Source organism: Paecilomyces variotii, assembly GCF_004022145.1.
Source record: "Paecilomyces variotii strain CBS 101075 chromosome Unknown C8Q69scaffold_11, whole genome shotgun sequence".
NCBI classification, from domain to species: Eukaryota; Fungi; Ascomycota; class Eurotiomycetes; order Eurotiales; family Thermoascaceae; genus Paecilomyces; species Paecilomyces variotii.
In genome coordinates this window covers 50,169-64,025 of record NW_021167150.1, presented here as the reverse complement: position 1 = coordinate 64,025, position 13,857 = coordinate 50,169, and the positions used below count along the sequence as shown (strand labels likewise).

The 13,857-nt window shown below is 49.6% G+C and overlaps 2 protein-coding genes across 2 annotated transcripts; both read left to right on the top strand.

Annotated features, from left to right (window-relative positions):
- The first annotated feature begins 4,929 nt into the window (after positions 1–4,929).
- Positions 4,930–6,917, top strand: C8Q69DRAFT_71621 (kinase-like domain-containing protein). The gene is made up of 7 exons (XM_028633953.1): positions 4,930–5,085; positions 5,187–5,359; positions 5,444–5,527; positions 5,601–5,949; positions 6,007–6,200; positions 6,259–6,463; positions 6,520–6,917. Exons 1-7 carry the CDS (start codon positions 5,040–5,042, stop codon positions 6,651–6,653), a joined length of 1,185 nt encoding a protein of 394 aa, XP_028482457.1. The 5' UTR covers positions 4,930–5,039; the 3' UTR covers positions 6,654–6,917.
- A 1,217-nt stretch (positions 6,918–8,134) lies between these two features.
- C8Q69DRAFT_71719 (cap binding protein) lies at positions 8,135–11,240 on the top strand. The gene is made up of 8 exons (XM_028633954.1): positions 8,135–8,146; positions 8,217–8,412; positions 8,482–8,576; positions 8,650–8,756; positions 8,824–9,091; positions 9,148–10,043; positions 10,100–10,281; positions 10,332–11,240. The coding sequence occupies exons 2-8, from the start codon at positions 8,346–8,348 to the stop codon at positions 11,204–11,206; spliced, it is 2,490 nt and encodes an 829-aa protein (XP_028482456.1). The 5' UTR covers positions 8,135–8,146; positions 8,217–8,345; the 3' UTR covers positions 11,207–11,240.
- The last annotated feature ends 2,617 nt before the right edge of the window (positions 11,241–13,857 follow it).

The window sequence follows — 13,857 nt, the reverse complement described above, 5'->3', positions numbered from 1 at the left end:
AATGATGCTTTGGAGCTTGAGTAGTTAATGATAACTAGAGTATCTAGCAGCCACTCCAGTCTCCAGCAGATTTCTCATACTACTCCGGACTAGGAATGTTAACGTCCAGCACGATCTGATAGCGTTCATGATCATTGCTTCGTTACAAACCGCCAGTTCTGCGCGCTCCACCGCAAAGTAGAGCAAAGTAAACGGAGTCAACGGACAGAGATAGTGCGCCCCTTAGCGGATGTGCTATAGCCCTCCTACTACTGCTGGGTCGGCATGTGCTGAGTGGAGACCTGGCCAATCCGAGTCTGTTTTCCGCTCGCCCAGCACATTGCCCGGAAACGTGACGTTGTCCGCCATTAGCATTATGTTGAGGTTGAGACGCTCGACTGTCCTCCTAAAAAGAAAGCCCCCGACGAGAGCGGAGAGTGGAGATGCAAGTTCACCTATATTCATCCAGGAATTCTAACTTATCAAGTTGCCATGGGGGATTACCAATTGAGCACGCCAGACCAGTCGGTCACCTGAGAGAGGCTTTTTCAACGGAAAATGTCCAGTGATCTGCTGACTTCTCCTCGGCGCGGCGATCACGAGGCCCGAATGGCATACAGGCCCCGTTTGAACCAAAGTTGGGCCCTGAGAGAGCCCGGAGCGGCCAATTAATTAGCTATTATATCGACGTCAATCTCACGGTTTGTCGAACGTGGTTCGTGCCACTGAAGAGAGTCATCTCCTTCGTCCGGAGCAAAAGAACGGTCGACTATCGTTTACCCTATGAAACTGCCGTTAGGGCCTGCTGCAGGGACTCTTGTACGTATCCATATTGAAAATTTATGCTTTCCACCGTGCTCCATTATTCTCAAATTGCTTCATACTCTTTATAACTTTACTGCTGCCCGTTCCTTGGGGCCAGGATGGATTGGGGCCAGGGTGGCGGGTCCACCGTTCACATGACCTGCAGATGAATGCATCATGATCCCCCGGAAGCCTATCAGATTCCGTCCTCCGGTACCGTAATCGCTTTTCCGTACAGGTATTGTATGCTTCGTTACCGGGAAAGCACGGTGCACCATGTGTACAGTAGGTAATATTGGATCTAAAGATCTTGGTTCTCACTGCTCTCATCCACAAGGAAATCGACACCGATGATTTGCAGGGGTTATTGCCTCTGCGAATCGAATCTCATGAGACTGGCCATCCCCGAGATGTTGGGTGCCGATAGACGCATTCGACAGACGCCTTCTGCCTGTCTCATACATACCATAGTTAGGTTGTTGAACGTTGGTTGGTGTTGGTTGGTGCGAGTAGTAAAAAGCTGGCCTGATCATTCTAGCGGTCAAAGCCCAGGAACAGCAGTCTTCAAGAATAATGGAATTGTCTCGTGGATTCAGACCCCCTACCCCCGAACAACTCGACTGGGATAGATGCATGCCCCAGGCATCGTTAGATCAAAAGTTTGCTGGACCGGCCCGTCCAGTGATTCACCGCATGGTGGTGATGTTAGAATCGTCACAGTCATAGCTATTCTCAGTCTTTTTTGGGATAGTGGGCATCTCTGCAGAGATGTCCGTGCCACACCTATCTACCCCTATTTACCTCTTGACACGCCACTTTTTACCTACATCGATAGACAAATATTTTCTATTGGAATTCCTTCTGGCTGAAACACTTTCGCCTTCCAAAAAAAAGCAAGAGTGCAGGGACGCAAATGATCAACAGAGCTGACGGCCAGAAGATTTTGCCTCAAAACGGAAAAAATGACCTCGAGCACGAGGGAATATTTCGATTCATGAGCAATAGAGATTTTCCGCAAGCTCCCCGTGAGTACTCTACTGTGTATCGATAGGTCACTGTCCAATGTCCATGCATACCATGGTGCAGGGTCCAAAGGAGTCTCGCCCTTTCTCCAGGCCTACTAAGATGCCTCCACGGTCCCGTGGGGAACGGTGGACGATAGAAGCCCAGACTCTTCAGCCACGGCGCTAGAACTTCAAAGCATCACCAGCAAATTTTCTGTATACGTGATCCCTCGTTTCTGTCCTTTTCTGGAAAAATAATAACTCACGTGCAGTTCCAGAATATTGCGGGCAAATATAGCTTATCCGTGCCACTGTTGGCAATGCCTCTACCTTCTTGCTGCTCGTATACGGAATTCGATCAGGAAACCGCCACAATGAAGATATCTCCCTTGGTTATGTGAGCAACCAGCCACTTTTTGAGGAGCAATTTGTCGATAGCAATGCCCGGTTTTCAGCAGTTGCCTTTCTCGTTATAACTCGACTGCTCGGACGCCATGGTTCTCGAGCGAGAAAAGAATAAATACATACCCGCCGTTAGGCGTTTGAACGCCACGTCTCATGCTGAGGACTAAGGTGAGTCAGTTGACCGTCTGCGTGAAGAGTCCTCAATGGGACTGGATATAGATAGATAGAGTATATATTTTAGCTCTCGCAACGGCTATTCTTCTGTTGACACGAGCTACCATAGTGGGTTCCAAAACATCTACCGTAGTACGAATTAGCGATATAGCTCTATACTAGGAGGACCTTGTTTAGGTAACGAAAAAAGAATAGGGTCAATAGACGTATTATTCCAAAATAGTAGTAAGATGGTAGGCGGTGACAAGTCGCGTGCCATTGTCCCTGAGGGTCCGGGCATATGGAGAGCTCGAATGCTGGAACCGTCTGGACCAGCAGTAAATAATAAAATACAATAGCCAGATCCCAACAGGATTGGTCCATCCGTATCGCCTATTATTATTATCTAGTTTCGAACCGGACCTCCTGAGCAGGAATTGTTTCAGCGTAGGTCCGCCCCGAGGTTCCGCCCAGGGAGCTCCGCGGGATCCAATTCAATCAGAGGCGCAATTGTTGTGTGCGCCTGTTTCCAACGTGTTCCTTGACGGAACACGGACCCGTGGAGCTACTACTACTAGAGTATATGATTTATTACGTGCCCTGGATGGTACACAGCAGATACAGGACGCAACGCTTGCCAATAGCGGGAGTGGATGTGGTGGACACAGCAATTGGTCACCCGACATGAAGCGGAGAAACGCTCAAGATTAATATTAATATATCCACGGCCCTCCGTAATAGAAACGTCCTACCATAGATGATCGGTTTGCTGGAGCCGGCTGGGCCAGTCGCCGCGCAGCACGGACGCGCGCTTTTTGCGACGGAGGCAGCCGGGCTCTCCTGGCGGCACTGGCCCAGACGAGCGAACGGCATATCCAAGCGCACACGACTTGCATCCTTAGCTGCCACTACTACACTAGATACTATGTTTGGTTTGCCCTTGATATCGCTTGACCAGGGGGCACGTCGCCTGTCAACCCCTCTTTTCTCTGCTTCCCACAGGCCGCCGCATCGTCGGTGACCGGCAGCTGGCCGATCCTCTCCAGGGATCTTCTCCAGATGATTTGGGATGATTTACCATACTTACTACTTATTTGTTATGATGGTAAATACTAATTCCGGCCGTCCATCTGTCATCAGCGGCGTTTTTCCTTCCAGCATTCGGCTCTGGCCTGACCGGGAAATAGGGAAAACATGGGAGGACCATAAGTACATACAAACGTTGTCATTTCTTCCTTGAATTTCCCACCCGTAGCGATTGAATGATTTCCCCCAGGAAGGCAGGAGAACTAGTGTAATATGGTAATACAAATAATAATAAAAGAAGAAGAAGAAAAGAAAAGCCTCTTGCTTCAGGCACTCCAGATCCCGAAGTTGGTCTCCACCAGAACCGCCGTCATTTCTGAATCTGCGCTGCGAAAGACTCACTTTTTACCCCGTTTTCTCCCCTCTGCGTGTTTTCGCCTCCCCCGGCTCCTCCGCCCTTGTGGCCGGTCCTTGCTCTCCCGCAGAACATCCGCTGGTAATGAATTACAGGTACGGTATTGTACCGGACAGGAGACACCACTCCACGTCCCCTCTTTTTGGCCTCCCCTCCGGACGAAGTGACTGTAATGCCATCATGCTTCCCCCGGTTGTTGGTCGTCGATAATAATACGACAAGGAACAAACACACACACACGCACACACAAAAAAAAAACACCGTCATCGAATTTCCCTATCCTCTCTCCATCATTTTGGCTTCCTTAGTGACTGCCAGATTCCGTAAACAGAAAGTCTGCTTCACTGCGTCCTGACATTCAATCTCCACCACCCGCACTGCCACAGCAGTTCTTCTTCTTTTGCCCGCACCACCCACCGAGAGTCGCTCCCGCGCGCCCCCCAAACCGTCGGTTCCTACTCGTACAGTACACACCCCATCTGGCAGAATAGTAGTTCAACTCACTCTACGACTGCTCACAGCTCGTCTGTCTGCACTTCACTTACCTGGTCCCGACCTGACCTGCTTCTCATTCTTCTTCTTCTTTCTCAGTTCTACCTCTGATCAACTTGCTCTCTTCCCCCCCCCTCTTCCTGCTCCCACGGGGCACTCTGATTCCCGCGTTCCTGCAGCCTTACCGTGTTGGGCTTCGTCGCTGCATCAACGTCACCTGCCCTCCTGCTCGCTCGCCCTCTCTCTTCAACCCAGACCCATCATCCCCTCCTCTCAGGTCCCAACGGCTTGAACACTGCACCACCAAAGCTCGTCGTGAGCAAAACCTCCACGCAGCGCGTCTCGACAGTCCTCTGCGTCCCCGATCGTCTCTCGCAGCCCAGGCGAGTGCGCAATCCCGTGCGATTCACTGGTATTGGATCCCTTGGGCAGTCGTGTGGCTACACTCTTGGCGTCCTCCAGCCTGACACTGCTGGGTCTTTGGTCTGAGCCTTCCATTCCGCAATTCGTCCGCCCACGAGCCCGCTTTCCAACCTTCATCTCACCTTCACCTCCACCTGAACATCCACCTGCGAACGCTCAACTACCCAAAGGGCAACCTGAGCTGCTTTCTCCACCGCCTCCAATCTGCCCAAAACGGATCGCTCAACTACCGTTGGTGTTTCCTCGACTCGTCTTCGACCCTCAAAGTGCAGTCCTCCGCCCTGTCGATATAGAACACTCCTTGGTATCTGTCGCCAACTCTCTCGAGACCCCACGTGATGTCACAAATTCGGCCTGGGGTATTCTCGAGCCTGCGCATGGGGGGTAAGAATTGGATCCCTTTCTCTCGCAATTGACATGCCTCCCCCCCCTCTCATCTTGTTAAGGAAGCTCCTCCGCTGACAATACCTGTGATGATCTACCAGAGGTCATACGCGAAAAGGTCCAAGACGGACTGACCGGAGAGACGAAGGAGATGCAATATACACAATGCAAGATCGTCGGCAATGGCTCGTTTGGTGTTGTCTTTCAGACCAAACTGACCCCAAGTGGTGAGGATGCCGCCATCAAGCGAGTGCTCCAGGACAAGCGGTTCAAGGTAAGGACTAACAAATGATTCATACCGCAGCTACAATGCATAACCCCCCTACGCTCTGAACCGAACTGACGCCTTTCTCCATAGAACCGTGAGTTGCAGATCATGAGGATCGTGCGCCATCCCAACATCGTGGAGCTCAAAGCCTTCTACTACTCCAATGGGGAAAGGGTATGTGAGCCAATGTCTTTTTGTCGTTCCGGCCATGGAGTTGCTAACCAAACGTTTCGTGGGTATCTTGCAGAAGGACGAGGTGTATCTGAACCTGGTGCTGGAGTATGTCCCAGAGACCGTATACCGTGCCTCGAGGTACTTCAACAAGATGAAGACTACCATGCCGACTCTCGAAGTGAAGCTTTACATCTACCAACTCTTCCGGTCTCTGGCATACATTCACTCGCAGGGAATCTGCCATCGAGACATCAAGCCCCAGAACCTGCTGCTAGACCCTAATACCGGTATCCTGAAGCTCTGCGACTTCGGATCAGCCAAGATCCTTGTCGAGAATGAGCCCAACGTGTCTTACATCTGTTCACGTTACTACCGGGCGCCAGAATTGATCTTCGGTGCCACTAACTACACCACAAAAATCGGTAATTACCACGTATCCACTTTTAGGAGATAGGGTCAGACGTATTAACGGGAAATAGATGTGTGGTCTACTGGATGTGTCATGGCAGAATTGATGCTGGGCCAGCCACTCTTCCCTGGTGAATCCGGTATCGATCAACTTGTGGAGATCATCAAGGTTCTTGGTACTCCCACTCGCGAGCAGATTCGGACCATGAACCCCAATTACATGGAGCACAAGTTCCCTCAAATCAAGCCACATCCCTTCAATAAGGTAGGCTCTAATACGTATTTGCGTAGTCCCATTGAGGTACTGACTGAGACTTCCAAAGGTTTTCCGCAGAGCTTCTCCCGAAGCCATCGATCTCATCTCGGCGCTTTTGGAATACACGCCAACTCAGCGTTTGTCTGCGATCGAGGCCATGTGCCATCCCTTCTTCGACGAGCTGCGGGATCCAAACACGCGCTTGCCTGACTCACGTCACCCCAACAACCCGCCTAGGGAACTCCCTAAGCTGTTTGATTTCTCTCGTCACGGTATATATATCTCTGTTCCATGTGCAAATATCAGCTGTCACTAACTGCTCTCCTAGAACTCTCCATTGCACCGGCACTGAATAGCCGGCTGGTTCCTCCTCACGCACGCCCCGCCCTCGAGGCTCGCGGGCTCGACATCGATAACTTTACGCCTCTTACGAAGGAAGAAATGATGGCCCGTCTCGACTGATTCAAGACGCGTCGACGTAACGAAGTACACGCCTGTTCGGAGTGCTGTCTCTTATACGGTGCGCAATCATCTCTGATTTCATGCCACGCGGAGTTCCCACATTCATGCATCGGGCGGTCTTTCGATTCGAAACGAGTCTTCAGATGTGCTTAGGCCTCATAATTGGCGTACCACTGGGAATCGATTCCCTGGGAGAAGGAAAGAAAAAGAGCAAAAAGTACCATCCATGTCATGACGGGAATTTGGGCAACGAATCGTTATAGCTTCATGCAGAGGGGGATGTGACGTGATAGCGTGGAGTTTCCGAGGTGTCTTTGAGGAGTGGCCTTTGGGAGGAAAAAGTGATACCCCTTCCGCGCAAGTCTGCCTACGGGGTTTTAGGTCTGCTTAGCTTCATATCCGGATCATCAGGGTTCATCAGAGGACAATGCATGAGGATCCTCCAGGGTGGAGGACGGGGACTTAGTTTCCCACGGAGCATTTCGTCATATGGAACATGGCCCGAATATATTTGCCACGGTTTGTGAATGTGCCAGGATATAAGCGCCAGTAATCTGGAGATCCCTGGCCTTGCAGCGCTATTTCTCCTTTGTTTGCCTTTTTCTCATGCCTTTATTGTCCTGAACCTCATTCGTTTGGCTTGGCTTGGCCGGAGGCCATTATTGATTGGGGCGTTTGCACGTTATGTAATTCCCAAAGCGGCTACCTTTTCAATTTAGAGACTCCGAAGAACTTATCCAACGGGTCTCTCATTCAGACATGTATGATCACCGGTTCCACTTCTACTGCTATGATTTGCGTTGCCTCGACTCGATCCATATATGCATTAATGTTTGTCCGCGGCTTTTAAAATCCTGGATAGCCTTATTCTCCAGAATTTCGTCTCACTTGAGCAGGTTCAGAACTTCAAAAATGCTGCCTGATCGCATTTCCCCTTTGTGTAAGATGTGATAGCGAGGTAAATCAAGAATAACCAGTTGCCGTTGACCTGCTTCCGTATGATGATGCTTCTAGTACGCGACTGGTGCAAATGCGAGGACATTCTAGTCTATTGGATCTTGATGGCTGAATCTTGGCATCTTCTGTCTTGCAGTAGTTACCAAGCACCCTTGGCGATAATAGTAATAGCATTAAGAGGACACTTCCTGTACAACAACAGTTCATGTCACGTGCTTTGTTATGACAGTGTCGGAACGGGTCATATAAAACGCCGATCTTGTAACTGCTCGAACTGGCGCGTAACTATTTGGATTGGCGACACTCATTCCTTGTGGTGCTCACCAGGCATTGAGGACTATACATTGAGTCGCCGGGGTACAGGAGGCGCGCTTTTTCTTTAACGATCCGGCCTGCTGCCAGCTTCCTTTGTCGTCTACGAGACCACATCCGAGCAGACGGGGCTAAGCGTGTTTGCTCCTCGAATCGCCTCTAGCACATAAATTATACGTCTTTCTTTGAATTGGAGCTCAGTGATCAGTGCAAATTGTGCAAGGGTTAGTAAGTTTTGGCACGTTCTTAAAAGCTGGGTTCAGAATTCCCGTTCTAATATGACGTGATTTCTAGGTCTCGAGCAAGCATCCGGGACGGATACTGCTACCAGCGCCCTGTTTACATTATACCTGAGTTTGCAGCGTCGCATAAACTACATATCCCAAGTCCAGCTGTCGCGTTAAAAGCGGTGGTACGGTTCATATGGCTGAATACGAGCGCCGGAACCACGGCGGCCGTGGTGGTGGTGGTCGCAAGAGACGTTACAGAGGTCAGCTCCGGCGCTTATGAGAAATCGACAAGAGGAAAATACTCTTCAATCGCTGACATTCGCTTTCAGACGATGATGATTTCGACCGTCGTCAGCAGAGACGCAGATATGAGGAGCCCCTGGTTGCCAAAGTTCGGAGACAGTTATTGACAATTGCTGAATCGGTACGAAATCGTCCATTGTTCTGCTGGAGAGAGAGAGACTGAAGGCGCTAACAATGTTGCGCGATATAAATAGGCCGCTAGAAGAGCTGAGGATGATGTCGCGAGCATCGCGAAGATGGTCACGGAGAACTTTGAAGATGAAGAAGTGAAGAGCAGCTTCCTCGAACTTTCGATTCAACTGTGAGTGCATGGGGTGTCTAGGATGACTTTCTGGGGTTATGCTGGTGCTGATATGTGATGGCTTTAGTGTTTTGGAACAACCATTCAAGATCCCGTTCGTCGCAGCAATCATCTTGGTTGCTAATTCGAAGAATTCCGCCCTGGCCACGGAAGTGCTCGAGAAGGCGCGTGAGGCGGCGCAGAAATATATCAACATTGGAGCTTGGCGTGAAGTCAAGCTGATCCTGAGGTTTCTTGGTTGTCTCCAAGGTCTCTATGAAGGAGACGGAGTTTTCCCCATTCTGGAGGAATTGTTCGCACGTGCCGTTGATCTACAGACTGCTTCTTCGGAAGACGTGAGTGGTTCTTCTCCCCTTAAATCTACGAGCTACGTAACTAACCGCTTCTATAGTCTCTGGGTCTTGAGCTAGTCAAGATCATCCTCTTCACTATTCCGTACGTGATGGCGTCGTCTGCCACTGGTTTTGAATCACACGCCTCTGCTCTCCTCGAGAAAACGGATATCATTGCCTCAACTCCTCACACTTTGGTTGCTTTGGTCGACTCTTTCGCTCAGCCGGAAGAAGGTGGACATGAACCGCAGACCATCATAAGTCTGCTGCAGAACCAGCTCCAGGAACAATCTAAAAACGCCTGGGAACTCGCATGTCTTCCCCGTCCCTGGAAGATCGCGCTTGAAGGAGAAAGCGATGGCCCCGATCCTCTGCAGTCTGCAGCCAAGCATGCTTTCCCTGAGATCACTGTGCCGAATCCAGTCAAGCCTGGCCCAAGGCCTATCTTCCCCGAAATCTACTTCTCTGTTTATGACAGCCAGGATCTTGTGACTGTCCCCACGAGAGCGGATATTGCGTCCACTCTTTTGAGAGATGCACTGGTTGACACAATCAATATCCTGGACTTCAATCGCATTGCGGTGGCCAAGTTCTTGATCGATATTGATTGCTACTTCACACCCCACATCTTTGTCAAGCGTGCCACTCCGTTTGACAGATTGCGCGAGGTCGCTGGAGACCGTACGACGTGGAAACCCGAAGATGTGGCAGTCGATGCTGTCTTCTCTCAGCTATTCCAGCTTCCTAACCCAGAACATAAGCTCGTCTACTACCACTCTGTTCTCACGGAGTGCTGCAAGGTTGCACCGGCTGCCATTGCGCCCAGTCTGGGACGTGCTATTCGCTATATGTATCGTAACATCGAGACGATAGACTTGGAGTTATGCCACCGCTTCCTTGATTGGTTCGCTCATCACCTGAGTAACTTTGGGTTCACATGGAAGTGGACAGAATGGTGAGTTCTGACGCATGATTTCCCTTCCATTGCTAGCGTATACTAACTTTGAACAGGATTGACGATCTTGACCTTCCTGCTGTCCATCCCAAGATGGCCTTTATTAACGGCGCGCTTGACAAGGAGATCCGTTTGAGTTTTGCGCAGCGTATCAAGGGAACGCTCCCGGAACCTTACCATTCACTTATAACGGAAGGCAAGGAGAAGGATACACCAGACTTCAAATACGCAGTAGACAGTAAGTCATCAACTAGGAGGCTGTGCCAGAGTATATGCTAAAGTCTTCAGCAACACCCTATGCCAAGGAGGGCAGGGAACTTATGCAGCTTATCAGACAGAAGGCATCCGATGAGGAAATACAGCCGGTCATCGAGGCAATTGAACAGCAGGCGAAAGAACACGGAGTGGAGGATCCTATGATTCCTTCGACAGATGCTTTCGTCACGTCGATCTGCTTTGTCGGAGCCAAGTCTCTGTCTCACGTGCTCTCGTGCATTGAACGCAACAAGGAACGCCTTCTTGCGATTGGACCCCGATCACCTATTGCGCGTCGTCAGATCATCACCTCAGTTATGGAATACTGGGCCGACCAGCCCGGCATTGCCATCAACATAGTCGACAAGCTCCTCAACTATACCATCTTGACTCCTTTATCCGTCATTGAGTGGGCGCTTCTTGACAGACTGGCCGCAGGCACGATCCTTGCCCAGTGCCACATCTACGAGGTGGTCGCTGCCACGATTCGAAAGGTCACCAACCGCATTCGCCAGATCGTCATCGCTCGTATCCAGCCCGGCCTCTACGAGCCGCAGCTCAGCGTTGTGGACGAGACTTTGAACCGCGAAAAGGCCGATATGCAGACCTTGTTCAAGCTGCTGGAGGACTCGTTGGTCTCAGTCGCGGGCGGTAACAATGACCAGCTCATGGAGAGAGGCGATGGAAGTGGCACCCTGCCAGAGGACGAGCTCATTCGCCAGTGGGGCCGTCGGTGGTTGCGAGTATTCAGACGAAAAGCAGCTGTCGAGGAATCATTCATCTCTGAAGCCATGGCTAACGCAAAGCCTCTCGGTACAACTGCGCCAGCTCCTACTGAGCCCGCCCCGGAGTCTAAAGAAGAGGAACTGCCCGACGCTGCAGCCGATGGCACGGATGAAATCTCGTAGTTGAGCATGGGACATGGAATGTGTTGGCCATTAGAAGAGGAAAGGGACAGAAAAAGGAAAACATAGTTCACATGAGGAGAGACGTCTGTCTACATTGTATTTCTCTGTACGCATCGGTTGTATTTTCTTTTCCAGTTCTCTCGAAAATGTATTCATATTGTCGTTGTCTCTGTGCTTTGGAAGATTCCTCTTGATGTTTCATTCTTCTAGAAGAGAAGAAGAATTTGCGAGTTTTGAAGGTTTCATACCTGCTACTCCTGAGCTTGTGTCTGTGTTTCTTTCTTTGTTTTACAGTACTTTGATAGCGTAAATCAGGAAAGGTTCGAGAGGGACAGACAGAAATGGAAATCCTCTTTAAATATTCTGTCATTGGTGAAATGGACCTTGTATATTTCCTTTTCTTCATGAACAACCAAGTCGGGATAGAGGCATGCTCTAGGCAGCAAAACATGGAACTGGCCCGCATGATGAATAATATAACTAACTTCCTGACCTTGACAACGCTGAGGCTCCTTACCTCCTCATGCTTGGACCCCAGTAAATTAGCTTAGGCTAAGTATTCATCCCATCCCCATGAGTGAAGCATGCTGAGAAGGCAGGGCATAGGAGAATTCCAGCACCTCCCTAGCGAGGTAGGCATTCATTCATTCCCTTTGGGCGATTATTGAATACACTGTATCTTGTCTTCTGTTTGTCACTTATGCTTATGAATAAATACTCGGCTTGGAGTTTTGCTTGGGGATTTGTTTTCTTTCTTTGATATCTTCCCTTGATCACAACCTAAAGGGGTGCGGAAGTGAATGGTTGTTGTATTTAATGTAATTAGTAGGCTAGTGGAGGTGGTAGTTGTCTACTTGACTCTCTCTCTCTCTCTCTATATATAGACGCGAGGTAAACCCCGTATTTACATTCGAATTATCATAAACAGTCTGAACAACAGGTTATGGTTATGACGCATGTTTGCCCACTTCCAGTTACTGCTTATGATGCTTTTTTCTGCATTTCCAGCAGATTTACTATTGACTATCGTTTTTTCTCTCTCAAGCCATACCATGCAATGAAGAGATCCGAAGACGATCCGTATACTAGTCCTTGATATCGAAGTAGCCTGAAATTTCACAATGATTATTGATATACATCTATTCTCAAAGTACTGTCTGGGGGACCATTGAATACGCTTATCAGCTATTTATTTATATAATTCTGAAATTTGCATCTATAAGCCTTCCCCGGGTGAATAGAGATGTCACCCTTGACCAAAGCGTGGTCAAAGCAAAAGGGCAAAAGAATGTATGTACCTGTACCTGACCGATCAGTCAGTCCTCCATGGCCTCTACTCTGTCTGTTCCGGCTTCAGACCCTCCGATGGAGTCTGAAGCTGCACCCCAAACGGCCGCTATCCCGCCGACAGAGATCCTCAATCTTCAGCCGATACCATTGCTGACTTCCTGTCTGACTTCAACACGGTCCCTGATGGCCCTTATATGTATCCACACGTGCTCTCCTTACCAGACGGTAAAATAAAGACCAACTAATGCAACTTGTTGCCGGATATCAATGTCCGCGATATATACTCGTTCTTTTGGAAAGCCCCGAAAGGGGGAAAGCAGGCCTGGTTCGCCGTCTGCAGCACTCCCAGCAAAAACTGGGTCGCTGATCCGCATTGGGATACGAAGTGCTGGCATGTTTGGGGTGTTGCGGTGATTCGCTCCGAAGTTGGGACCGGCAAGAACTTGATCATCTGGGACTGTGATCCCAGGGATCCGGCCGGGCAGAGGTCCTCTTACCCGCCTTCAAGATTCGGGTGTCTCACCCAGATCTAGTTATTTGAGAGATTGGATGATTTCAAGCTTCGATCCCTAAATTATCACCCAGGATGCTTTGTGGTGGTGGTTCAATAATTTCGCAGGGAGACGTTCAAGATGTTGGCTTGTCGTTTTGATGAAATTTACAGTAAGAACCCGGGAACGGATACTTATATCGATATCGATAAGTATCGATATCGAGAAATTGCAGCTTGCGCGCCTCAACTGGCCCCCTAAACAAACACGCCCAAATTGATTCGGGATATCATTGATGGGATTTTCCCATGCTGAATCTGGTCCTCCGGGATTATCAATATGTCTCACAGGACTGGGAATGGCAGCTTTTACTAGCAAACCGTGAGCGGACAAATGTACTGTGGCCAAAGGGCACAGACACAGCCAGAGCCTGTCTTGTTACCAAAGAAGAAGCTGTTGAAGACCGCGAATGGGACGGCCATCAGATTACATGAGAAACGCTCCTATGAGGACACGTCTTGCTGGTTTAACACCGGGCGTGTACGAGGAACAAGTCGACCATGCCTGGCTGAATATCCTCAGATACTATTTCAGAGAGGACAGCTTTAAACCTTGAGAGAGAGGCCTATGTCAATCCTGGGTCTTTCGAGGACCAACCTAGCGTGCATATTGTATTGCATTCAGGAGATTGCCGTCACGACGACAGGGTCAAAACTAATTGGTGCTGCCATTCCATGCGCTGTTTGGTCGACCTTTCGTGTCGGAGGGGATGGGTAGGATATTGTTCTTTCCTTTTTTTTTCTTTCTACAGAAGAGTTTATTGGGATTATTGACCATGTTATGTCTGTCTGGATATTGCCCCAGCTAATT

Coding starts and splice junctions, on each gene's coding strand:
- C8Q69DRAFT_71719 (XM_028633954.1), top strand. CDS start 8,346: ATGGCTGAATACGAGCGCCGGAACCACGGCGGCCGTGGTGGTGGTGGT. Junction 8,577..8,649: donor TATTGACAATTGCTGAATCG/GTACGAAATCGT, acceptor CGATATAAATAG/GCCGCTAGAAGAGCTGAGGA. Junction 10,044..10,099: donor ACATGGAAGTGGACAGAATG/GTGAGTTCTGAC, acceptor AACTTTGAACAG/GATTGACGATCTTGACCTTC.
- C8Q69DRAFT_71621 (XM_028633953.1), top strand. CDS start 5,040: ATGTCACAAATTCGGCCTGGGGTATTCTCGAGCCTGCGCATGGGGG. Junction 5,950..6,006: donor TAACTACACCACAAAAATCG/GTAATTACCACG, acceptor AACGGGAAATAG/ATGTGTGGTCTACTGGATGT. Junction 6,201..6,258: donor AGCCACATCCCTTCAATAAG/GTAGGCTCTAAT, acceptor AGACTTCCAAAG/GTTTTCCGCAGAGCTTCTCC.